The sequence below is a fragment of the Symphalangus syndactylus genome, chromosome 13 (assembly GCF_028878055.3).
Source record: "Symphalangus syndactylus isolate Jambi chromosome 13, NHGRI_mSymSyn1-v2.1_pri, whole genome shotgun sequence".
In the NCBI taxonomy this organism is placed as follows: domain Eukaryota; kingdom Metazoa; phylum Chordata; class Mammalia; order Primates; family Hylobatidae; genus Symphalangus; species Symphalangus syndactylus.
In genome coordinates, this window is record NC_072435.2 from 38,179,207 (window position 1) to 38,203,604 (window position 24,398).

Below are 24,398 nucleotides of genomic sequence, written 5' to 3' on the forward strand. Positions count from 1 at the left end.
CAGATTTCTCAACTGTCATTACCACCAACTGGAAGTCTTTTTATTTATTTAATTTTTATAATAGAGTCTCACCATGTTGCCCAGGCTGGTCTTGAACTCCTGGGCTTAAGCAGTCCTCCCACCTCAGCCTCCTAAAGCCTGGGGTTATGGGGTGCCTATGCAGTGAGTCCTTCCATGCACTTGAAGTTGTGAAGAACATCTAAAGACTTTACCACATTGCTTACATTTATAGGGTTTCTCTCCAGTGTGAGTCCTTCCATGCATTTGAAGTCGCGAGGCACATCCAAAAGACTTCCCACATTGCTTACATTCATAGGGTTTCTCTCCAGTGTGAGTCCTTCCATGATATCGAAAGGAACTCAAACAACTGAAGGATCTGCCACACTGCTTGCATTCATTAGGTTTTCCCTCCAGTGTGAGTCCTTTCATGTCTATGAAATAAACTGGGCAAACTGAATGCTTTCCCACAACCCTTACATTCATATGGCTTCTCTTCTCTGTGCATCCTTTCATGTATTTGAAAGAAAGAGAAAGTACTAAATGGTTTTCCACATTCCTTACATGCATAGGGTTTCTCTCCCGTGTGAGTCCTACCATGCGCTTGAAGGATTGAGGCAGATCTGAAGGCCTTCCCACATTGCTTACACTCATAAGGTTTCTCTCCAGTGTGAGTCCTTTCATGATATCGGAAGGAACTGGAAGAATTAAAGGCTTTACCACATTGGTTGCATTTATAGGGTTTCTCTCCAGTGTGAGTTTTTTCATGTGTTTGAAGTGACCTGGGAGAATAAAAGGCTTTCCCACATATCTTACATTTATGAGATGTCTCTCCAGTGTGCATTCCCAGGTGGTTTTGAAAGCTGGTAAGATAAGATAATACTTTCCCACAATGTTTACATTCATAGGGTTTTTTCCTAGAGTGGGTTCTTTGATGTCTACGAGCAGAACTGGGACACTTGAATGCTTTTCCACATTCCTTACATTCATATGGCTTCTCCCCCGTGTGAGTTCTTTCATGTATTTGAAAAGAATGGGAAGAGCTGAGGGCTTTCCCACACTGTTTACATTCATATGGCTTCTCCCCAGTGTGAGTTCTTTTATGAGCATGAAGGCGTGTGGAACTACAGAATGCTTTCCCACACTCATTACATTTATAAGGCTTCTCCCCAGTGTGAGTTCTTTCATGTACTCGGAGGCTACTAGAATGACTAAAGGCTTTACCACACTGTTTACATTCATATGGTTTCTCTCCAGTGTGAGTTCGTTTGTGGATAAGATACAAACTGAGAAACATCAAGGCTTTCCCACAAAATTTACACTTATAAGGTCCATCTCCACTGTGCATTATCCTGTGTCTTTGAAGGCTTGAATGGGAAATAAATGTTTTTCTGCATTCCTCACAAACATAGAGTTTCCTTCCACTATGAGCCCTTTCATGTGTCTGAACAGAGGAGAGACAGTTGAAAGGTTTTTTACAGTATTTACATTTATGTGGTTTCTGTCCATATTCTTGATACTCATATGCTTTGTGTCCATCGTCATCTCTGATGTGCCTATTAAGAGATGAATGAGCACTGCCTGCTTCTCCATACACACTGCTTTCGCATGATTTTACTCCAGTAGTTGTTTTCTTCTTCAGCATGTCATCTGGAACCTGGGTCAAAATTTCTCCATGCTGATGACCTTCTTTACTTTCAAAGAGTCTCTCTCCCACAATTCTGTGAACAATGAGAAGTACATTATAATGGGTTTGCTTATCAGTGATTTTATATTCATTCACAAGTATTGCACTTGCATTTTTTTGAGATGGAGTCTCAATCGCTTGCCCAGGCTGGAGTGTAGTGGTGCGATCTTGGCTCACTGCAACTTCTGCCTCCTGAGTTCAAACAATTTTCCTGCCTCAGCCTCCTAAGTAGCTGGGACTATAGGCGCACACCACCACACCCAGCTAATTTTTTGTATTTTAGTAGAGATGGGGTTTCACCATGTTGCCCAACATGGTCTTGAACTCCTGAGCTCAAGTGATCCACCCACCTCAGCCTCCCAAAGTGCTGAGATTACACTAATTTTTGTATTTTTAGTAGAGACAGGGTTTCACCATGTTGGCCAGACTGGTCTTGAACTCTTGACCTCTGGTGATCCACCTGCCTCGGCTTCCCAAAATGCTGGGATTACAGGCGTGAGCCACCATGCCTGGCCTGCACTTCCATTTTTAACATCATCCAGCAAACTGCAGGCTTTCTGCCCTGTCTGAATTGTTTGAATATGAATGGACCACAAGCTCTACAAGATGGCCCAGCCATATCTATTATCAGAAATGATGATAGAAGGCTTCTGAATACTGTTTTTTGTTTTGTTTTTTTGAGATAGAGACTCATTCTGTCACCTAGGCTGGAATGCAGTGGGGCAAACTAGGCTCACTGCAACCTCTCCCTCCTGGGTTCAAGCGATTCTCCTGCCTCAGCCTCCAGGGTAGCTGGGATAACAGGTGTCCACCACGATGCCTGGCTAATTTTTATATTTTTAGTAGAGATGGGGTTTCACTATGTTGGCCAGGCTGCTCTTGAACTCCTGACCTCAAGTGATCTGCCCTCCTCGGCCTTCCAAAGTGCTGGGATTATAGGCGTGAGCCACCGCGCCTGGCCTCTCTGAATACTATTTTAAAGTAAACTATTTTACAAATACTAAATATCTGTATTTTTTTTTTTTTTTTTTTGAGATGGAGTCTTGCTCTGTTGCCCAGGCTGGAGTGCAGTGGCACGATCTCGGCTCACTGCAAGCTCTGCCTCCTGGGTTCACGCCATTCTCCTGCCTCAGCCTCCCACGTAGCTGGGACTACAGGCACTCGCCATCACGCCCGGCTAATTTTTTGTATTTTTAGTAGAGACGGGGTTTCACCATGTTAGCCAGGATGGTCTCGATCTCCTGACCTTGTGATCCGCCCGCCTGGGCCTCCCAAAGTGCTGGGATTACAGGCTTGGGCCACCGCGCCTGGCCAAATATCTGTCTTTTTAAATTTGTTTTTGGGTCAGGGTCTCACACTTTTGCCCAGGCTGGAGTGCAGTGATGCCATCATGGCTTAGTATGGCCTTAAACTCCTTGGCTCAAGTGATCCTCCAGCCTGAACCTCCCAAAGGGCTGAAATATTGGCCTGAGCCATTGTGTCAAGCCTACATCACACTTCAATATGTGTTTAGAGGAAATTTTCTAAGAATAAATAGATTGAAACTGTGCTTATTTCTTTTCCTTTTTTTTTTTTTTTAACATTTTCTCCCATTCTAAGATTTTCTAGAGAGACACATCTTTGTCTTGTGAGTGCAAGTTACCTTAGGTTTCTCCTTAGATTTTTGTACTCTACATATATGTTCTGGGCTTTCCATTTTTTCCCTACAACACAGAACAAGGAAAATAATCTTGAATTAGTATAAAATTATTTAAAAAATTACTTGATTCTATGTTCATGGTACACTGCAAGCATGCTTCCTTTATTTATCAAATATTCCCTGTCCACATTGTAAATCACTCAACAGCATACATGAGCTAAAAATACTTGTTCTCAGAAAAAAAAAAAAAATACTTGTTGTCTCATTTACTGAAGGAAGTAATATTGTCACCCTTACCTATAGAGGCCAGGTTCTTGAAGGTTTCTTGCATCACATCTCTATAGAGATTTTTCTGGGAAGGATCCAGCAAAGCCCACTCCTCTTGGGTGAAGGTCACAGCCACATCCTCAAAGGCCACTGAATCCTGAAACATCTCACATGTATAGAGGAGGATGGATAAGACTAACAGCACTGGGAGCCTATACTCTATTCCCAAGAAGTTTCCATGATGCTGTGGACTCAAAACAATTATTCCATGACCATCAGATCTCATACTCTCTGTCTACACTCAGTTTCTTCCATAAAGTAATTCTGAGGCTACAATTGAACCATGTGGTAAAGCAACAGTAGAATAGGAAAATGTGTATTTTTGGTAAATCCAGAAAGGTGTGCTGCCTGGGCTGCCCCTAATGTTTGTTTGTAAAGTGGGAGTACAGCACCTGCCATAACAAAGTCTCCCAAAGTCCTGTGCAGAAAAAGTTAACATTAGCAGTCCTGAGGCTGCATATCCTTGAAAAAAATGCCTACCGACAAAGTTTAACCTTTGACGTTATCTAGAAAGTGAATTTTGTTCTGAGTACTGCAGCAGAAACAAAAACCAAAAAACTGGGTTTTACAAGGGGTCCTATCAGTCTAAATGATGAGTCATAAATAACTAAAACAAAAACTCATGAGCTCTACACTCATGAGCTCATGCCACTGCACTCCAGCCTGGGCAACAGAGTGAGACTCGGTCTCAAAAAAATAAAATTAGCCAGGCGTGGTGGCGCATGCCTATAATCCCAGCTACCCGGGAGGCTGAGGCAGGAGAATTGTGGGAATCCTAGAGGCAGAGGCTGCAGTAAGCCAAGATCACACCACCACACTCCAGCCTGGGTGACAGAGCAAGTCTCCATCTTAAAAAAAAAAAAAAAAAAATTCCAGGCACCTAGTCTCAACAAAAAGGCAAATATTTATCAAACTTTTAAAAACTTTTGTGGCCAGGCATGGTGGCTCACACCTGTAACCCCACCACTTTGGAAGGCTGAGGCAGGAGGATCACCTGAGCCTAGGAGTTGGTGACCGGCCTGGCCAACATGGTGAAACACCGCCTCTACTAAAAATACAAAAATTAGCCAGGCGTGGTGGTGCGCACCTGTAATTCCGCTACTTGGGAGGCTGGGGCAGGAGAATCAGTTGAACCTAGGAGTTGGAGGTTGCAGTGAGCTGAGATCGTGATACTGCACTCCAGCTTGGGCAACAGCAAGACTCCATCTCACAAAAACCACTTTTGTGCATGAGATGACACCATCAACAGAGGGAAAAGGGACTCCTTGTGCTCTGTTTAAAGGATAATAAATGGCTCAGCTTCTATGGGAACAGTAAAAAATTGAAAACTGAAACCTGAAGACATATTTGAAAGCCACTCTTCACAAAATCAAAGAGCTGGATCAATCCACATGTCCATTGATGGCTGCATGCATAATGAAAATATGCTAGGCATATATATACATGACATATTAATCTTAAACATCTTGTCTCATGAACAATCACAAAACTTCAGGATGCTATGGTAATTGCAAAAAGCTAATCACAAAAAGAAAATTATAGTATAATTCACCTTAGATGAGTTATGTAGTGTTGTGCAACTATACACTTAAAACTGCTTAAGCTGGTAAAATTGAAGTTTATTATTTTACAATAATTAAAAATAATAAATCACAGTACCAAGTAAAAAAAAAACTAATTGATATTGATTAAAAGATGGGCATAGGCCAGGTATGGTGGCTCACACCTGTAATCTTAGCACTTTGGGAGTCCGAGGTGGGTGGATGACTTGAGATCAGGGGTTCAAGACCAGCCTGGCCAAAATGGTGAAATCCTATCTCTACTAAAAACATAAAAATTAGCTGGGCATGATGGCACATTCCTGTAATCCCAGTTACTCAAGAGGCTGAGGCAGGAGAATCGCTTGAACCTGGGCAGCAGAGGCTGCAGTGAGCCAAGATTGTGCCACTGCACTCCAGCCAGGGCAAGACAGCAAGACTCTGTCTCAAAAAAATAAAAAAAAAGAAGTATTTGGGCTGGGCGCGGTGGCTCACGCTTGTAATCCCAGCACTTTGGGAGGCCGCGGCGGGCGGATCACGAGGTCAGGAGATCGAGACCACGGTGAAACCCCGTCTCTACTAAAAAAAAAAATACAAAAAATTAGCCGGGCGCGGTGGCGGGCGCCTGTAGTCCCAGCTACTCGGAGGCTGAGGCAGGAGAATGGCGTGAACCCGGGAGGCGGAGCTTGCAGTGAGCCGAGATTGCGCCACTGCACTCCAGCCCAGGCAACAGAGCGAGACTCTGTCTCAAAAAAAAAAAAAAAAAAAAGAAGTATTTGAATGGCATTTCTCCAATACATAGAAATCACCAATAAGTATATGAAGTGGTGCTCAACATCAGGAGTCAACAGGCATAAGTATTTCATACAGTGTAGTTTCAGGTGGTTATTGAGCACTTTCTCTCAAGAAAAGTATTCATAAAATAATAAAATTTTAAATATAGCCATTTATTAAAGTAAAAAATAGTAATTTAAGTACTGCAGCTGTTTCAAGTGTATCATGAGAAACACATAATTGAAGACGTCCTTTCGAGAGAGGAGTGAGTGTTTTGTAATGTAGTGAGGAAAGCAGAAATTTAGGGATTGTCATTCCTAAGAAGAGCTGGCCGAGCACGGTCGCTCATGCCTGTAATCCCAGCACTTTGGGAAGCAGAGGTGGCCGGATCACCTGAGGTCAGGAGTTTGAGACCAGACTAACATGGTGAAACCCTGTCTCTACTAAAAACACAAAAATTAGCTGGGTGTAGTGATGGGCACCTATAATACCAGCTACTGGGGAGGCTGAGGCAGGAGAATCGCTTGAACCAGGGAGGCGGAGGTTGCTGTGAGCCGAGATTGCGCCACTGCACTCCAGCCTGGGCGACAGAGCGAGACTCTGTCTCCAAAAAAAAACAACAACAAAAAAAACAGCATTAAGCTACAGGGGTCTTAAGGACTCCTGCTTTACTTTTTTTATTTTTCTTTTTGAGACGGAGTAGTCTCACTCTGCCACCCAGGCTGGAGAGCAGTAGTGCAATCTTGGCTCACTGCAACCTCTGCCTCCTGGGTTCAAGCAATTCTCCTGCCTCAGCTTCCCAAGTAGCGGGATTACAGACGCCCACCACTATACCCAGCTAATTTTTTTGTATTTTTAGTAGAGATGGGGGTTTCACCATGTTGGCCAAGCTGGTCTTGAACTCCTGACCTCGTGATTCACCCACCTTGGCCTCCCAAAGTGTTAGGATTACAGCTGTGAGCCACCGCACCCAGCCAGGACTCCTTCTTTGACCAAACTTGAGCTCACAGCCCTCTTCTTGTCTAGGCTTTGGCCTTCTTCTGCAGAGCCCAGTTACAGCAAAAAGCCTTTTAAGACAGTTCACAGAGAATCCCCCCACCAAAACTTAGTATTTCCAATCAAGTTCAATTTCCCTCACTCATGATAATTCATCAACTTTCTCTTCCCTAACTGCTGACACCTCACCAAGTTCCATCCTTTCCCTCACCTTGCCCTGTAATATAGGAGGGAGATTAAACTTAGGGAGACAGCCTATTACGTGTCGTGAGAACTGTAATATAATATACAGAACTGTAGTCTCACTCCATATTATAGTTCTCATGACACATACTACAATTGTGCAGAATAAAGCCTTCCTTGATATTTTAAACACATTTTCAATACAATCTCTCTTTACAAGGGATAGGGACTTAGGCTGGAGACTCTGCTTCAGAAGTCTAGAATGCATAGGGGATAACAGGCTCTCTCCCTGTGGGGAGACAGCTGAGAATACCTCTCACTCACAAAACCAAAACCCCAGGACAGATTTCTCTCCTGAAGACCACTCCCTGCTGTTACCCCATAAACTTAGTAAGATAGGGGACTGTGGGTACGCTATTTCCCAGACAGGGTACTAGGGTAGAGCTTACCTCCTGCAGTGATGATGCAGGATGCCTGGCGGTACTGGCTGCCAATTCAACCATCACACTGTGATAGAGACTCAGGTGTTGGGAACAGTCCCCCAAATCTGGCCATAAACTGGCCCCAAAACTGGCCATAAACAAAATCTCTGCAGCACTGTGACATGTTTGTGATGGCCATGACGCCTACACTGAAGGTTGTTGGTTTACCAGAATGAGGGCAGGGAACACCTGGCCCACCCAGGGAAGAAAACAGCTTAAAGGTGTTCCTAAACCACAAACAATAGCATAAGTGATCTGCGCCTTAAGGACATGTTCCTGCTGCAGATAACTAGCCAGAGCCCATCCCTTTGTTTTGGCCCATCCCTTTGTTTACTGAAAGGAATACTTTTAGATAATCTATAATCTACAGAAACAATGCTTATCACTGGCTTGCTGTCAATAAATATGTGGGTAAATTTCTGTTCGTGGCTCTCAGCTCTGAAGGCTGTCAGCCCCCTGATTTGCCACTCCGCACTCTATATTTCTCTGTGTGTGTCTTTAATTCCTCTAGTGCTGCTGGGTTAGGGTCTCCACGACCAAGCTGGTCTTGGCAAGTGGTGTCCGTATGTGGGGCTTGAACCTGGGTCAAAGGGTCACTGGAGTAATGGTTGGAGAACATGGAACTAAGCTGGAAGACACCTGAGTACTCTAAAGCAATGCCCGTGGTGAGTAAGAAGGGGAGCTCGGAAGCATCAGGGTAACAATGGGACAAGTGTGGGCTCTGGTTCATTCCATCTTGGAACCTTTTCACACTGATGATGAGGAGGAAGGAGAGTATAACGAAGTAACAGAAGAGATGACAGAGCAGGTTTGTTTGCAAGCTAAAGCTAAAGCGGCAAAGGAGGAACAGTCCATCCCTACCCTTCTGCACCCCCTCCTTATTTTGAAGAAAAAGAGTGGCCTGACCCACCACATCTTTCTTTTCTGAAGGACACTGGGTGAAAAGTAATTTCCCCAATGACTGTTGGAGCAGTACCTCAAGCAACAGTTCTATTCAGAAAGGAATTCAGCAAGCTAGACAAGAGGCTGATATAGAGGCTTGGCAGTTCCGTTAGGATATACCCCCCAGATCAACAGGAAAATATCATAGCTACATTTGAGCCTTTTCCTTTTAAATTTGGGAAATGCCATAAGGGGCCTGTCCCGGGCCCCATTCCGAACCAAGGCATTTCCAGCTGAGGCCATTCCCTCACCCCTGTACAATATCTATCCCCTACCACAGCCAGTAGTGCCGCAGTAGATTTATGCTGCACAAAAGCTGTGAGTCTTCTGCCTGGGGAACCCCTGCAAAAAGTTCCAACAGGGGTCTGTCGACACTTACCAGTGGGGACAATCGGATTACTTCTAGATAGATCTCGTTTAAATTTAAAAGGAGTGCAAGTACATGCAGGAGTCACTGATTCAGATTACAATGGGAAATTCAAATTGTTATAGCTACTTCCGTTCCCTGGAAAGCAGAGCCAGGAAAGCACAACTCCTGATTGTGCCATATGTGGAAATGGGGAAAAGTGAAATTAAACGAACAGGAGGATTTGGAAGCACACATCTACAAGGCAAAGCAGCTTACTGGGTGAATCAAATTACTGATAAATGTCCTACCTGTGAAATAACTATTCAGGGAAATAAATTTAAAGGTTTGATAGATACAAGAGTGGACATTTCAATCATTTCTCCACACCACTGGCTGTCCACATGGCCAATTCAACCCACCCAATTTAACACAGTTGGAGTTGGTAAAGCCCCTGAAGTATATCAAAGTAGTTATATTTTGCATTATGAAGGGCCCGATGGACAACCTGGGACTATTCAACCAATTGCAACTTCTGTACCTATAAATTTATGCGGGAGAGATTTACTACAACAATGGGGAGCACAAGTTCTAATTCCAGAGCAATTATATAGCCCTCAAAGTCAACATATGCATGAAATGGGGTGTCCCTGGTATGGGACTAGGAAAAAATTTGCAGGGTTTGAAGGAACTGCTCCAAGCAGAAAGACAAAGTTCCCACCAAGGCTTAAGATATCATTTTTGATGGTGGCCATTGTTAAGCCTCCAGAACCTATACCTTTAAAATTGTTAACAGATAAGCCAATTTGGATAGAACAATGGCCACGAAGTAAAGAGAAACTGGAGGCTTTAGAGGACTTAGTTACTGAACAATTAGAAAACGGACACATAGCTCCAACATTTCCCCCTTGGAATTCTCCAGTTTTCATAATTAAGAAAAAATCGGGTAAATGGAGAATGTTAACTGACTTAAGAGCCATTAATTCAGTTATATAACCTATGGGGACATTACAGCCAGGACTGCCTTCTGCAGATTCCAAAAAATTGGCCTTTAATAGTCATAGATTTAAAAGACTGTTTCTTTACTATCCTCTTAGCTGAGCAAGACTGTGAACAGTTTGCATTTACAATTCCTGCAGTAAACAACCTGCAGCGTGCTAAGCGTTTCATTGGAAAGTGTTGCCACAAGGCATGTTAAACAGTCCAACAATTTGCCAGACCTATCCATTGAAAACATTAAATGACCGGCTGGGCGTGGTGGCTCACGCCTGTAATCCCAGCACTTTGGGAGGCCGAGGAGGGCGGATCACAAGGTCAGGAGATCGAGACCATCCTGGCTAACACGGTGAAACCCCATCTCTACTAAAAATACAAAAAACTAGCTGGGCGAGGTGGCAGGCACCTGTAGTCCCAGCTACGCAGGAGGCTGAGGCAGGAGAATGGCGTGAACCCTGGGGGGCGGAGCTTGCAGTGAGCTGAGATCGCGCCACTGCACTCCAGCCTGGGTGAAAGAGCGAGACTCCGTCTCAAAAAAAAAAAAAAAAAAAAGAAAACATTAAATGACTTTCAAAAATTACTAGGGGATATCAACTGGATACAACCTGCTCTAGGCATTCCTACCTATGCTATGAGTAATCTATTTTCTATCCTTAGAGGAGATCCTAGTCTCACTAGCCCTCGGCAATTAACAAAAGAAGCTGAGGCAGAGGTACAGCTGATTGAAAAGCAAGTCCATAAAGCTCAAATAAATAGAATAGATCCAGGGAAGACTCTAGATTTGCTAATTTTTTCAACTCAGCATTCACCTACTGGTGTTATTGTCCAAGAGCAGGACTTAGTAGAATGGCTTTTTCTGCCACATACTAACTCACAGACTCTAACTCCTTATCTGGATCAAATCGCTACTATGATGGGAAATGGGAGAACTTGGATTGTTAAATTACATGAATATGATCCTGGAAAAATTATTGTCCCTCTCACAAAGACACAAATACAGCAAGCTTTTATAAACAGTCTTACTTGGCAAATCCATTAGCTGACTTTGTGGGTATTCTTGATAATCATTTTGCTAAAAGAAAACTATTTCGCCGGGCGCGGTGGCTCACGCTTGTAATCCCAGCACTTTGGGAGGCCGAGGCAGGCAGATCACGAGGTCAGGAGAGCGAGACCATGGTGAAACCCCGTCTCTACTAAAAAATACAAAAAAAAAATTAGCCCGGCGTGGTGGTGGGCGCCTGTAGTCCCAGCTACTCGGAGAGGCTGAGGCAGGAGAATGGCGTGAACCTGGGAGGCGGAGCTTGCAGTGAGCCGAGATTGCGCCACTGCACTCCAGCCTGGGTGACAGAGCGAGACTCCGTCTCAAAAAAAAAAAAAAAAAAAAAAAAAACTATTTCAATTTTTGAAATTAACTAATTGGATTCTCCCTAAAATAACTAAATTTAAACCAACTGAAGGTGCTGACAATGTCTTCACAGATGGCTCTAGTAATGGCAAAGCTTCTTATTCCAGCTCGAAAGGTAAAGATTTTCAGAAGCCCTGTACTTCAGCTCAAAAAGCAGAGCTTTTAGCTGTAATTGAGGTATTGACTGCTTTTGATATGCCTATTAATGTGATTTCTGATTCTTCATATGTGGTTCATTCCACACTATTAATTGAAAATGCTCAGTTACGATTTCATACAGATGAACAACTGATGACTTTATTTAACCAATTGCAAACAGCAGTTAGGAGTAGAATGCACCCTTTTTACATCACTCACACTAGGGCTCATACACCTCTTCCAGGACCTTTAACTGAAGGGAATCAAATGGCTGATGGTCTAGTTGCTACTACAATATCTAATGCCAGACACTTTCACAATTTAACCCATGTTAATGCCTCTGGTCTCAAATGCAGATACAGCATTACCTGGAAAGAAGCTAAAGCTATTATTCAGTGATGCCCAACTTGCCAAATGGTGCATTCCTCATCTTTTACAGGAGTTAATCCTCAAGGATTGGAACCTAATTCTCTTTGGCAAATGGATGTCACACATGTTCCCTCGTTTGGGAGACTAGCTTAGGTACATGTATGTGTGGACACCTTTTCTAACTTTGTCTGGGCCACATGCCAATCAGGAGAGTCTTCTGCCTGTGTTAAATGTCACCTTTTGCAGTGTTTTGTGGTGATAGGCATTCCAGCTTCTATTAAAACAGATAATCCCCCAGGCTATGCTAGCCAAGCTCTAGCTACATTTTTCTCCATCTCGAATATTAAACACATTACTGACATCCCATATAATTCTCAAGGATGAACCGTAGTGGAAAGAATGAATCTGTCCCTGAAACAGCAGTTGCAAAAGCAAAAACGGGAGAAACAGGGACTACGGGACACCCCATATGCAACTGAATCTAGAATTATTTAAATTTTTTGAGCCTGCCTAAAGGCCAGATGCTATCAGCAGCTGAACAGCATCTACAGAAACCAGCTGCAAAGACAGAAGCAGAACAACTGGTTTGGTGAAGAGATCCAATAACAAGGCCGGGCGCGGTGGCTCATGCTTGTAATCCCAGCACTTTGGGAGGCCGAGGCGGGCGGATCACGAGGTCAGGAGATCGAGACCACGGTGAAACCCCGTCTCTACTAAAAATACAAAAAATTAGCCGGGCGTGGTGGCGGGCGCCTGTAGTCCCAGCTACTCGGAGAGGCTGAGGCAGGAGAATGGCGTGAACCCGGGAGGCGGAGATTGCAGTGAGCCGAGATTGCGCCACTGCACTCCAACCTGGGTGACAGAGCGAGACTCCGTCTCAAAAAAAAAAAAAAAAAAAAAAAAAAAAAAGTTGGGAAATAGGTAAAATAATAACTTGGGGTAGAGGTTATGCTTGTGTTTCTCCAGGACCAAATCAACAGCCAATCTGGGTGCCATCGAGATATCTAAAGCCTTACTATGAGCCAGATACCCAGGAAGAGGTTTTGGGAGGATCCCAAAGACTCCCTGGTTGCAGCCATGTCAAGACTGACGCTGAGGAGGACTCCAACTGTCACGAGCAACACCTGTCAAACACAGCCACCTATCTGGGGACAGATCAAGAAGCTGTCACAGATGGCAGAAGAAAACCTGAGGAAAGCAGAACAAGCAGTCACAATGAGTAATTTAATGATAGCTGTGATAGCAGTGATCACCATTGCCATGAGTATTCCTTCAACAAGGGCTGACACAGAGAACAATTACACTTATTGGGCATATTTATCAATCTTGGCTGGCAATAATGCCTGGATGTAATCACTCTATGACACAGTTACACATGCCTTCTGGTCTCAGTATTTACCATAATAATCTGCTCCTATAATTGAGGCATACTGCCCTCAAAAACCTATTTGTAAATAGGATTGGACCTGGTCAGAAAAAATGAACGTACTTGTTTGGGAAGATTGCATTGCAGAACAGGCAGAGGTGCTGTACAATGATTCCTATGGAAATATTATTGATTGGTCCCCTAAGGGGATGTTTAGCTTCAATTGCAACTCTCAATCTGTGTGCCACAGCCACACTATGTTCAGCTGGTCTGAACAAAATGGTCAGATGGTAGAAATGATAAGAAGTACAGCAAGAGTTCCTATTATCTGGAAACATGGTGGTATAGTGGCACCTCAACCTCAAATGATATGGCCCGCTGTAGAAGCTAAACATAAGGATTTGTGGAAACTATTATTAATGGCTCTTAATAAGATCAAAATTTGGGAAAGGATAAAAAAGCATCTAGAAGGACACTCTAGAAACTTGCATATTGCAAAATTAAAAGAACAAATATTTAAAGCATCCCAGGCACACCTGACCTTAATGCCAGGATCTGGAGTGTTTGAAGGAGCTGCAGATGGATTAGCAGCTATTAACCCATTAAAATAGATAAAAACACTTGGAAGCTCTGTGATTTCAATGATGATTGTGCTTTTAATCTGTGTTGTCTTTGTATAGTCTGCAGATGCGGATCCCGACTCCTGCGAGATGTAGTTCACCATGATAAAGCCGCCTTTGCTTTTACTGTCTTGCAAAAACAAAAAGGGGGGAACATGTTGGGGACAGGCTTCCAAATCTGGCTATAAACAAAAACTCTGCAGCACTGTGACATGTTCATGATGGCTATGATGCCCACGCTGAAGGTTTTTGGTTTAGCAGAATGAGGGCAAGGAACACCTGGCCCACCCAGGGCAGAAAACCACTTAAAGGTGTTCCTAAACCACAAACAATAGCATGAGTGATCTGGGCCTTAAGGACATGTTCCTGCTGCAGATAACTAGCCAGAGCCCATCCCTTTGTTTCCCATAAGGAATACTTTTAGTTAATCTATAATCTACAGAAACAATGCTTATCACTGGCTTGCTGTCAATAAATATGTGGGTAAATCTCTGTTCGTGGCTCTCAGCTCTGAAGGCTGTCAGCCCCCCGATTTGCCACTCCACACTCTGTATTTCTCTGTGTGTGTCTTTAATTCCTCTAGTGCCACTGGGTTAGGGTCTCCATGATCAAGCTGGTCTCGGCACTTAGGCTTCAGCTGATATATGTCAGGACCAGGTATAGAATTTGCATGTCTTTCTTCCATTTGGTGAATTCTCTTGCAATTTCTTTTTTTTAAGCCTATAGCAACCAGTATTCCCAGGAATTCTGCAAACCATGTACTAACCTGGCCTGAACCTGCTTAGCTACTAAGATTGGTTGCATTCAGAGTGGCATGATCATATACTCTCATCTTTTTTTGTTTTTTTCAATTTTGTTTTTTTGAGACAGGGTCTCACTCTGTCAGTCTGGAGTAAAGTGGCATGATCATATTCCACTGTGGCTTCAACCACCTGGGCTCAAGTGATCCTCCTGCCACAGCCTCCCCAGTATCTGGGAGTGAAGTACCATAGGAAGAACTGTGACCTAAGAAAAAAAAAGTGGGACCCATGTAGATTATGTGACTCAATGTTATGGTCAAATGACTACTGCTGTAAAAAACAAAATCCATTAATCAAGAAAGTGAACTACCATTCCACGGAAGGTTTGTTACTAAGTAAAAATAAAATAAGATATAAAAATATCGGCCGGGCGCGGTGGCTCACGCTTGTAATCCCAGCACTTTGGGAGGCCGAGGCGGGCAGATCACGAGGTCAGGAGATCGAGACCACAGTGAAACCCCGTCTCTACTAAAAATACAAAAAAAAAAAAATTAGCCGGGCGTGGTGGCGGGCGCCTGTAGTCCCAGCTACTCGGAGAGGCTGAGGCAGGAGAATGGCGGAAACCCGGGAGGCGGAGCTTGCAGTGAGCCGAGATTGCGCCACTGCACTCCAGCCTGGGCGACAGAGCGAGACTCCGTCTCAAAAAAAAAAAAAAAAAATCACATATCTGATATCAACTGCATAAAAAAAATGTAAAAATAAAATATACTGATAGGGATGCATACCCAGGTTGTGAAACTATGAAGAAAATAAGAAAACAATAATTATCATTCACAATACTGGCTCCATCAATATTTTGGTTCACTATGAAATTGTTTTATGTGTTTTGACCATATGTAATATTTTAGTTTCTAGAGTGGAAACTCTGTGCAGAAATAACTATCAGTGCATATGGAAATACCAGCAATGACCCGTTGAATATAATTTTTAAAAAGACAACATAGCCTATTAAAACAAATTTGTATTACAATTAATTTTCTTTTTAAAAATGTTTTTATTGGCCAGGCGCGGTGGCTCACGCCTGTAATCCCAGTACTTTGGGAGGCCGAGGTGGGCGGATCACGAGGTCAGGAGATCGAGGCCACCCTGGCTGACACGGTGAAACCCCGTCTCTACTAAAAATACAAAAAAATTAGCTGGGTGTGGTGGCGGGCGCCTGTAATCCCAGCTACTTGGGAGGCTGAGGCAGGAGAATGGCGTGAATCTGGGAGGCAGAGCTTGCAGTGAGCCAAGATCGAGCCACTGCACTCCAGCCTGGGCAACAGTGTGAGACTCTGTCTCAAAAAAAAAAAATGTTTTTACTATTTTTGTTTTGTTTAGAGACAGGTTCTTGCTCTGTCACCCATGCTACAGTGCAGGGGCATGATGACAGCTCACCGTAGTCTTGACTTCCCAGGCTCAAGCTATTCCTCCCTTCCTGAGTAGATAATAATACAGGTTCCTGCCACCACACATGGTGAGTTTCTTAATTTTTGTCAAGATGGGGTCTCTTTATGTTGCCCAGGCTGGTCTCAAACTCCCGGGCTCAAGCCATTCTCCCACCTCAGCCTCCAAAAGCAATTAATTTTCTTGAAGTCCCAAAAAGTCTCAGAAAGGATATGCAAAAAGTACCCATGGAAAGATATCAATGGAAAATGTAATAAATGTAAAGATGTCATATGTCCTTAAACACACACTGATTATCACTGTGATGTAATCTCTCTGAAATACATCTAGTATTTTATTATATTCCATGAAATGCACAAGCAGGTTTGTTTTTTCATTGAAATTAAGAAAAACTATTTCTAAACACTGAAATAGAAGACAATGACTAAGAATAGCCAGGATAATCTGGGCGCGGTAGCTCACACCTGTAATCCCAGCACTTTCGGAGGCAGAAGTGGGCAGATCACCTGAGGTCAGGAGTTCAAGACCAGCCTGGCCAACATGGTGAAACTCCTCTCTACTAAAAATACAAAAATTAGCCTGGCATGGTGGCATGTGCCTGTAGTCCCAGCTACTTGGGAGGCTGAGGCAGGGAGAACTACTTGAACCCAGAAGGCAGAGGTTGCAGTGAGCCGAGATTGCACCACTGTACTCTAGCCTCGGTGACAGAGCAAGACTCTGTCTCAAAAAAAAAAAAGAATAGCCAGGATGTTGTATAAAATATGACTAAGGGATGTTGTGACATAAATGTTTGCATTTTCCCACTCCAAATCATACAGTGACACCCTAACCTGTAATACGATGGAATTAAGATGGTATCTCTGACAAATCATTAGAAGATTAGAGCATGAGAGTAGATCTCTCATGAATGGGATTAATACTCTTATGAGACAAAGGATAGCTTGTTTCCTCTCTCTCTATCATGTGAAAAAATAAAAAAATAGCTGGCCAGGCGCAGTGGCTCACGCATGTAATCCCAGCACTTTGGGAGCCTGAGGTGGGTGGATCACGAGATCAGGAGTTCGAGACCAGCCTGGCCAAGATGGTGAAACCCTGTCTCTACTAAAAAATACAAAAAATTAGCCAGACATGGTAGCAGGCACCTGTAATCCCAACTACTTGGGAGGCTGAGGGAGGAGAATTGCTTGAACCCGGGAGGCTGAGGTTGCAGTGAGCTGAGATCAGCCCACTGCACTCCAGCCTGGGCCACAGAGCAAAACCTGTCTCAAAAAAAAAAAAAAAAAAAAAAAAGCCATCTGCAAACCAGGAAGCAGGCTCTTACCAGGCACCAGATCTGTCAGCACCTTGAACATGGACTTCACAACTTCCAGACTTCCAGAACTGTCAGAAATAAATATTTATTCTTTTTTTTTTTTCTTTTTTTTTGAGACGGAGTCTCACTCCCAGGATGGAGTGCAGTGGCATGATCTCGGCTTACTGCAACCTCTGCCTCCCAGGTTGAAGTGATCCTCCTACCTCAGCCTCCTGAGTAGCTTGGACTACAGGTGCGCACCACCATGCCCAGCTCATTTTTTGTATTTTTAGTAGAGCCGGGGTTTCACCATGTTGGCTAGCATGGTCTCAATCTCTTGACCTCGTGATCCGCCTGCCTAAGCCTCCCAAAGTGCTGGGATTACAGGTGTGAGCCACCACGCCCAGCCTAGAAATGTTTATTCTTTAAGTCACCAGGGTCTATGGGAATTTGATATAAAAGCCCAAGATGACTAAGATAGACAGGCACTAGCCCCAGAATACATCACAGCTTTGAGATCTATACTAATAAAGAGAAAATGATATTAACAGAGAGATGGAAATATAGACCAATGGAGAGGGTCCATAGGTACAAAAACACAGAAAGAATGAGTAAGACTAAGAATTGGTCGGGCGCGGTGGCTCACGCCTGTAATCCCAGCACTTTGGGAGGCCGAGGTGGGCGGATCACGAGGTCAGGAGATTGAGACCAACCTGGTTAACACGGTGAAACCCCATCTCTACTAAAAATACAAAAAATTAGCCGGGCGCAGTGGCGGGCGCCTGTAGTCCCAGCTACTCGGGGGGCTGAGGCAGGAGAATGGCGTGAACCCGGGAGGCGGAGCTTGCAGTGAGCTGAGATTGCGCCACTGCACTCCAGGCTGGGCGAAAGAGCGAGACCCCGTCTCAAAAAAAAAAAAAGGACTAAGAATTTGCAAGCACAACAGACTGACTATAGTAAAAAATAATATATTGTACATTTTGAAATAACTAAAAGATCTGGGCATACTGGCTTATGCCTGTAATCCCAGCACTTTTGGAGGTGGAGGCAGGAGGATTACTTGAGCTCAGGAGTTTGAGACAAGCCTGAGCAACATGGTGAAACCCCGTCTCTATGAAAAATACAAAAATTAGCTGGGTGTGGTGGAACACACCTGTAGTCCTAGCTATTTGGGAAGCTGAAGCAGGAGGATCACTTGAACCTGGGAGGTAGAGGTTGCAGTGGTGTGGTTGGCTCACGCCTGTAATCCCAGCACTTTGGGAGGCTGAGGTGGGCGGATCACAAGGTCAAGAGATTTGAGGCCATTCTGGCCAACATGGTGAAACCCAGTCTCTACTAAAAATACAAAAATTAGCTGGGTGTGATAGTGCATGTCTGTAGTCCTAAGCTACTTGGGAGGCTGAGGCAGGAGATTCACTTGAACCCAGGAGGCAGAGGTTGCAGTGAGCCGAGATCGCACCACTGCACTCCAGCTTGTTGACAGAGTGAGACTCCATCTCAAAAAAAAAAAGACACAGCAACTGACCAACATTCATGTTAAAATATATATCAAGCCAGGCACAGTGGCTCACACCTGTAATCCCAGCACTTTGGGATGCCAAGGGGGTCGGATCACTTGAGGTCAGGAATTCAAGATCAGCCTAGCCAGCATGGCAAAATCCCTTCTCAACTAAAAAAAATACAAAAATTAGCTGGGCATGGTGACAGGCACCAGCTACTCGGGAGGCTGAGGCACAAGAACCGCTTGGACCCAGGAGGCAGAGGTTGCAGTGAGCCAAGATTGTGCCACTGCACTCCAGCCTAGGCAACACAGTGAGACTCTGTCTAATAAATAAAGGAATATCAAAAAACAAAACAGACTCTTTGTGGAAATAAGACACGAAATTTGGGCAATACTGGAAGACCTCACCCCTACAAAAAATAATTAGCTGGGCAGAGTGGCATGCACCTGTGGTCCCAGCTACTCGGGACGATCAAGTAGGATGATCGCTTGAGCCCAGGAGGTCAAGGCTGCAGTGAGCTGTGATTACACCAGTACACTCCAGCCTGGGTGACAGCAAGACCCTTTCTGGAAAAAAAAAAAAAGTCCTCCATCCTGCAAAGAAGAAGAACTGATTTATTTTTTATTTTTTTTGAGACGGAGTTTCACTATTGCCCAGACTGGAGTGCAGTGGCGCGATCTCGGCTCACTGCAACCTCTGCCTCCCGGGTTCAACCAATTCTCCTGCCTCAGCCTCCCAAGTAGCTGGGACTACAGATGTGTGCCACCATGCCCAGCTAATTTTTTGTATTTTTAGTAGAGACAGGGTTTCACCATGTTGGCCAGGATGGTCTCGATCTCCCGACCTGGTGATCTGCACACCTCGGCCTCCCAAAGTGTTGAGATTACAGGCATGAGCCACCACACCTGGCCAGAACTGATATTTTGGGTACTCTTTGTAATTCACCAATCTATCTACCATACTTTCTTGTGGAAATTATTTCATTTTTCTCCAGTTATAATAGTAAACTTAGGCCGGGTGCGGTGGCTCACGCTTGTAATCCCAGCACTTTGGGAGGCCGAGGCGGGCGGATCACGAGATCAGGAGATCGAGACCACGGTGAAACCCCGTCTCTACTAAAAAATACAAAAAATTAGCCGGGCGTGGTGGCGGGTGCCTGTAGTCCCAGCTACTCGGAGAGGCTGAGGCAGGAGAATGGCGTGAACCCGGGAGGCGGAGCTTGTAGTGAGCCGAGATTGCGCCACTGCACTCCAGCCTGGGTGACAGAGCGAGACTCCGTCTCAAAAAAAAAAAAAAAATAGTAAACTTTCCCTATTTTTCTCCAGTAGCATTCCTAAAACTAGTCCCTATAACTCCACTGGAAATCACCCACAACAAAAGGATACACCTGAGAAATGTACTACACTGCCCGTAGAGAAGAAAAAAACATATTAAGAAATGGAATAGAAGACTAAATAGCGATTTCTTTTTTTTTTTTTTTTTTTGAGATGGAGACTCGCTCTGTAGCGCAGGCTGGAGTACAATGGCGTGATGTCAGCTCACTGCAGCCTCTACCTCCCAGGTTCAAGGGATTCTCGTGTCTCAGTCTCCCGAGTAGCTGGGATTACAGGCGTGCACCACTACACCCAGCTAACTTTTGTATTTTTAGTAGAGACAGGGTTTCATCATGTTGGCCAGGTTGGTCTTGAACTCCTGACCTCAGGTGATCCACCTGCCTTGGCCTCTCAAAGTGCTGGGATTACAGGTGTGAGCCACCACATCCAGCCATTTTTCTGAAATCTACCTCTTTCTGGCCTGTGTGTAAAATTTTCTTATTTTGCAAGCTCCAGTGAAAAATGCAATTTACAATTAATAAAAAACCTGAAGTTGCAATAAGTGAACAATTATTTACAAAAAGACAAACCCACAGAGAGGCAGTGCTGACTGGAACAGTGATGTTTGACTCAAGTGCCAGCACAGGCCATCCTATCACATGGGACATTTCTCTATGCCCATCCTGCTCACTGAAGTGCTGAATGACTATTTTCCAGCAACACTGCACCGTGCCCCTGTGTGCCCCAAGTGCATTTCCTTTTTTTTTTTTTTTTCCTCTCTTGAGACAGAGTCTCACTCACTTGCCCAGGCTGGAGTGCAGTGGTGCGATCTCTGCTCATTGCAGAATCCACCTCCCAGGTCCAAGCAATTCTTGGGCCTCAGCCTCTGGAGTAGCTGGGACTACAGGTGTGTGCCACCACACCTGGCTAATTTCTTTTGTATTTCTAGTAGAGCCAAGGTTTCACCATATTGGCCAGGCTGGTCTCAAACTCCTGGCCTCAAGTGATCTACCCACCTCAACCTCCCAAAGTGTTGGGATTATAGGCATGAGCCACTGCACCTGGCCAGTGCATTTTCATTTATGAGGCTGAGGCAGGAGAATGGCATGAACCCGGGAGGTGGAGCTTGCAGTGAGTGGAGATCGTGCCACTATACTCCAGCCTGGGCAACAGAGCAAGACTCCATCTCAAAAACACGAAACAAAACAAAAACAAAAACAAAAAACGGGCCGGGCGCGGTGGCTCACACCTGTAATCCCAGCACTTTGGGAGGCCAAGGAGGGTGGATCACGAGGTCAGGAGATCAAGACCATCCTGGCTAACACGGTGAAACCCTGCCTCTACTAAAAATACAAAAAATTAGCCAGGCGTGATGACAGGCTCCTGTAGTCCCAGCTACTCAGGAGGCTGAGTCAGGAGAATGGCGTGAACCCGGGAGGCGGAGCTTGCAGTGAGCAGAGATCGTGCCACTGCACTCCAACCTGGGCGACAAAACAAGACTCTGTCTCCAAAAAAACAAACAAACAAAAACAAATAGTTGATATCACAAATTGAAGAAGGAGAGTTGGTGTCTGGAAATTTTAGAAAGGAACTGAAATTTTAGCATTGTACTGCAAGCTCTCCAGAGGTAGGCCAGGGTCACAGGGTGGAGGGTTTGAGATCTCACTTCCCATATATTTGGAAAATGCAGAGAAGTACCAGTCAACTGGGGAGTGTTGAAAATTTTGAATAAGAAGTAATTAAACTTAACTGCCTATAGTACTCTAAGATCTTGGCCAAGAACATGGAAATCAAATTCAAATGCTATTCATATAAAGTACTAACTTACGTTGACAGACAGTATGTGGCCTGAGAAAACAATAACAAGTTACTAATTTATTGGGAAATGAAATATGGGCTTAACCAGGTACAATTGGTTGAGTAACCTCTGATTATACAACCAAAAATTTTCCGCTGTATGGTCTGTGAAAATAAGTAATTCAAAAATTTAAGCTTTTGGAACTCTAAATTATCTTGAAGTTTAAAGTAATGTGATTCTGGAATTGAGTCACCTGACAGACACTGGAAAGAGCCAGCTGGAACCCTCCCACACCTGACTACAGATTAACCATCAGACAGGCTTCACTATACCTGGACAGGCCTCATTATACCTGCTTCCCTTAGGAGTTTACACATAGCCACTGACCCACCTTCATGGTAAAGCAGACATCAGCCCACTGAAAACACAGACTCTCTGTGACAATAAGAAACCAAATTACAAACAAGACCTAAGGCCATGCGAGGCAAGAGGTAAGTAAAATCTTAGAATTCATAACATCTAAAGAAACAGGTCTTTTGTTTTGGGTGGGATGAAATCACATGACAGATACCAGACCCTCTTCACTTAAGCATTCCATCCTACCACCTCGAAATTTTAGACAAAGCTTCACACTCTCCACCAACGGCCACCTACACAATCCCTCAACCACTTGCACCTTCTAATCCCCCTTCCACAGGTCCTGCCCTTTCTGCCAAAGGAACTTACACCTTCCAGGCATTGATGCATGATTTTCCTGCAATTCCTGTCTCCCTGAAATGAATAAAACCAAACTGTCTTGAGCCGCCTCGGGACCACTTACTCCAGGCTCCCTGGGGTTGTGTTTTCCACAGCCGAGGCCTCTCCTATTGGGCTCTGAATAAACTTCTTTAAGTTATTTTACACAGTTTGGCATTTTCCGTTAACAAATTACAAGCCAGGACTGGGTGTTTATCATTCAGGAATCTCAAAGGAACTCTTTAATTAACATATTTTTAAAAAATCCTATTCTGAGAAGCAAAACTCTAATTGTTAACGTGTCTCAGTTTAATTTTTAGGAGGAGAAAGGAGCTACTGGGGACCCCACAGCCCACCCTCCTCCTACACAACCTCCCATACCTGAGGCGGGATCCCCCATGACCCTCGCGTAGTCCCCGCACAATCTGGGGAGACGAGGGGCAGCGGGCGCGGAGCTGCCCAGAGAGGGCTCTGGGAACTGGGTGACGGTCACCGCGCAGAGACGGGACGAGACGCCCGGGTCCCAGCTGCCGGCCCAGCCCCACCGTGGGGCCAAGGGGACCAAGGGCCGAGCTGTCCCACGGGGAATCGGGTCCCAGACCCCAGAGTCGCCGCGGGGAGGCCCGGGTCCCACAACAGCCGGTTCCGGCCGGTTCCGGCCGGTTCCAACCAGCTCCTCCCCCGTCTCGGGACCCTTGGCCCGCACGCTCACCATTTCTTGCCTTTCAGGTGACTCCCACGACCAGTGCGGGTCACCGCACAGGCGGCAGAAGCTATGGCAGAGGCACCTGAACCCTCTCGGAGGGGAAAGCCAGGCTCACAACTTCAGCTCGCCGCCCGGAGCCAGGGACTGAGCAGAGCAGGGCCTTCGCCCTCCCCGATGGACGCTTTGGCAGGCCCCGCCCCGTTCCCCTGATTGGACGAAGCGCCGGGCCCCGCCCCCTAAGCTGTGAGTGACAGTAGAAGCTCTTGGTAACGGGGCTCTGAGAACCGGTTTGACGGGATCCAGCGATAGATTCTTTAAGCCAGAGGTCTGTGACCTTTTTAGCACCAGAACCGGTTTCCTGGAAGACAGTTCTTCTACAGGGGCAGATAGTTTCTGAATGAAACTTCCACCTCAGATCAGGCATTTTATCCTCATAAGGCGAACCCAACCTGGATCCCTCGCATGCAAGGCTCACAATAGGGTTCGGGCTCCTATGACACACTAATGCCTCTGCTGATCTGACAGGAAGCATATCTCTGGCGATAATGCCCGCTGGCTCGCCCGCCAGCCGCTCACCTCCTGCTGTGCGGACTGGTTCCTTACAGGCCATAGACCGGGGGTTGGGGACCCCTGCCACAGAGTACTGTTGAATAGAAACTTTAGCTCGTCCGGCGGAGGGGTGGGGGGTAGCTCATGCCTGTAACCCTACCACTTTGGGAAGCCAAGGCGGGCAGATTGCTTGAGCCTAGGAACTTTTTTTTTTTTTTTTTTTGAGACGGATTCTCGCTCTGTCACCCAGGCTGGAGTGCAGTAGCGCGATCTCGGCTCACTGCAAGCTCCGCCTCCCAGGTTCACGCCATTCTCCTGCCTCAGCCTCTCCCAGTAGCTGGGACTACAGGCGCCCGCCACCACGCCCGGCTAATTTTTTTGTATTTTTAGTAGAGACGGGGTTTCACCGTGGTCTCGATCTCCTGACCTCGTGATTCCCCCGCCTCGGCCTCCCAAAGTGCTGGGATTACAAGCGTGAGCCACCGCGCCCGGCCGAGCCTAGGAACTTGAGAC

The 24,398-nt window shown here is 45.2% G+C and overlaps 1 protein-coding gene and 1 long non-coding RNA gene across 6 annotated transcripts; one reads left to right on the top strand and one right to left on the bottom strand.

Annotated features, from left to right (window-relative positions):
- Window positions 1-18: 18 nt before the first annotated feature.
- On the bottom strand, window positions 19-23,567 carry LOC129460891 (zinc finger protein 433). Of its 5 annotated transcripts, XM_055239399.2 has the most exons (5): window positions 23,343-23,564; window positions 3,621-3,834; window positions 3,327-3,387; window positions 957-1,718; window positions 19-367 (listed from the first exon to the last, which is right to left on the bottom strand). In XM_055239399.2, exons 1-5 carry the CDS (start codon window positions 23,343-23,345, stop codon window positions 145-147), a joined length of 1,263 nt encoding a protein of 420 aa, XP_055095374.1. In that variant the 5' UTR covers window positions 23,346-23,564; the 3' UTR covers window positions 19-144. The 5 variants fall into 5 exon arrangements, with proteins under 5 accessions (XP_055095374.1, XP_055095370.1, XP_055095369.1 ...); XM_055239395.2 differs by having other exon boundaries at window positions 19-1,718; window positions 3,621-3,747; XM_055239394.2 differs by having other exon boundaries at window positions 183-1,718; window positions 3,621-3,756; window positions 23,343-23,565.
- LOC134732298 (uncharacterized) lies at window positions 3,829-8,102 on the top strand. The gene is made up of 2 exons (XR_010115296.1): window positions 3,829-5,656; window positions 5,959-8,102. It is a non-coding gene; the product is annotated as an uncharacterized lncRNA (long non-coding RNA).
- Window positions 23,568-24,398: the final 831 nt, after the last annotated feature.

Coding starts and splice junctions, on each gene's coding strand:
- LOC129460891 (XM_055239393.2), bottom strand. Junction 3,388..3,620: donor CAAGAACCTGGCCTCTATAG/GTAAGGGTGACA, acceptor TCTGTGTTGTAG/GGAAAAAATGGAAAGCCCAG. Junction 1,719..3,326: donor AATCTAAGGAGAAACCTAAG/GTAACTTGCACT, acceptor CATTGTTCACAG/AATTGTGGGAGAGAGACTCT.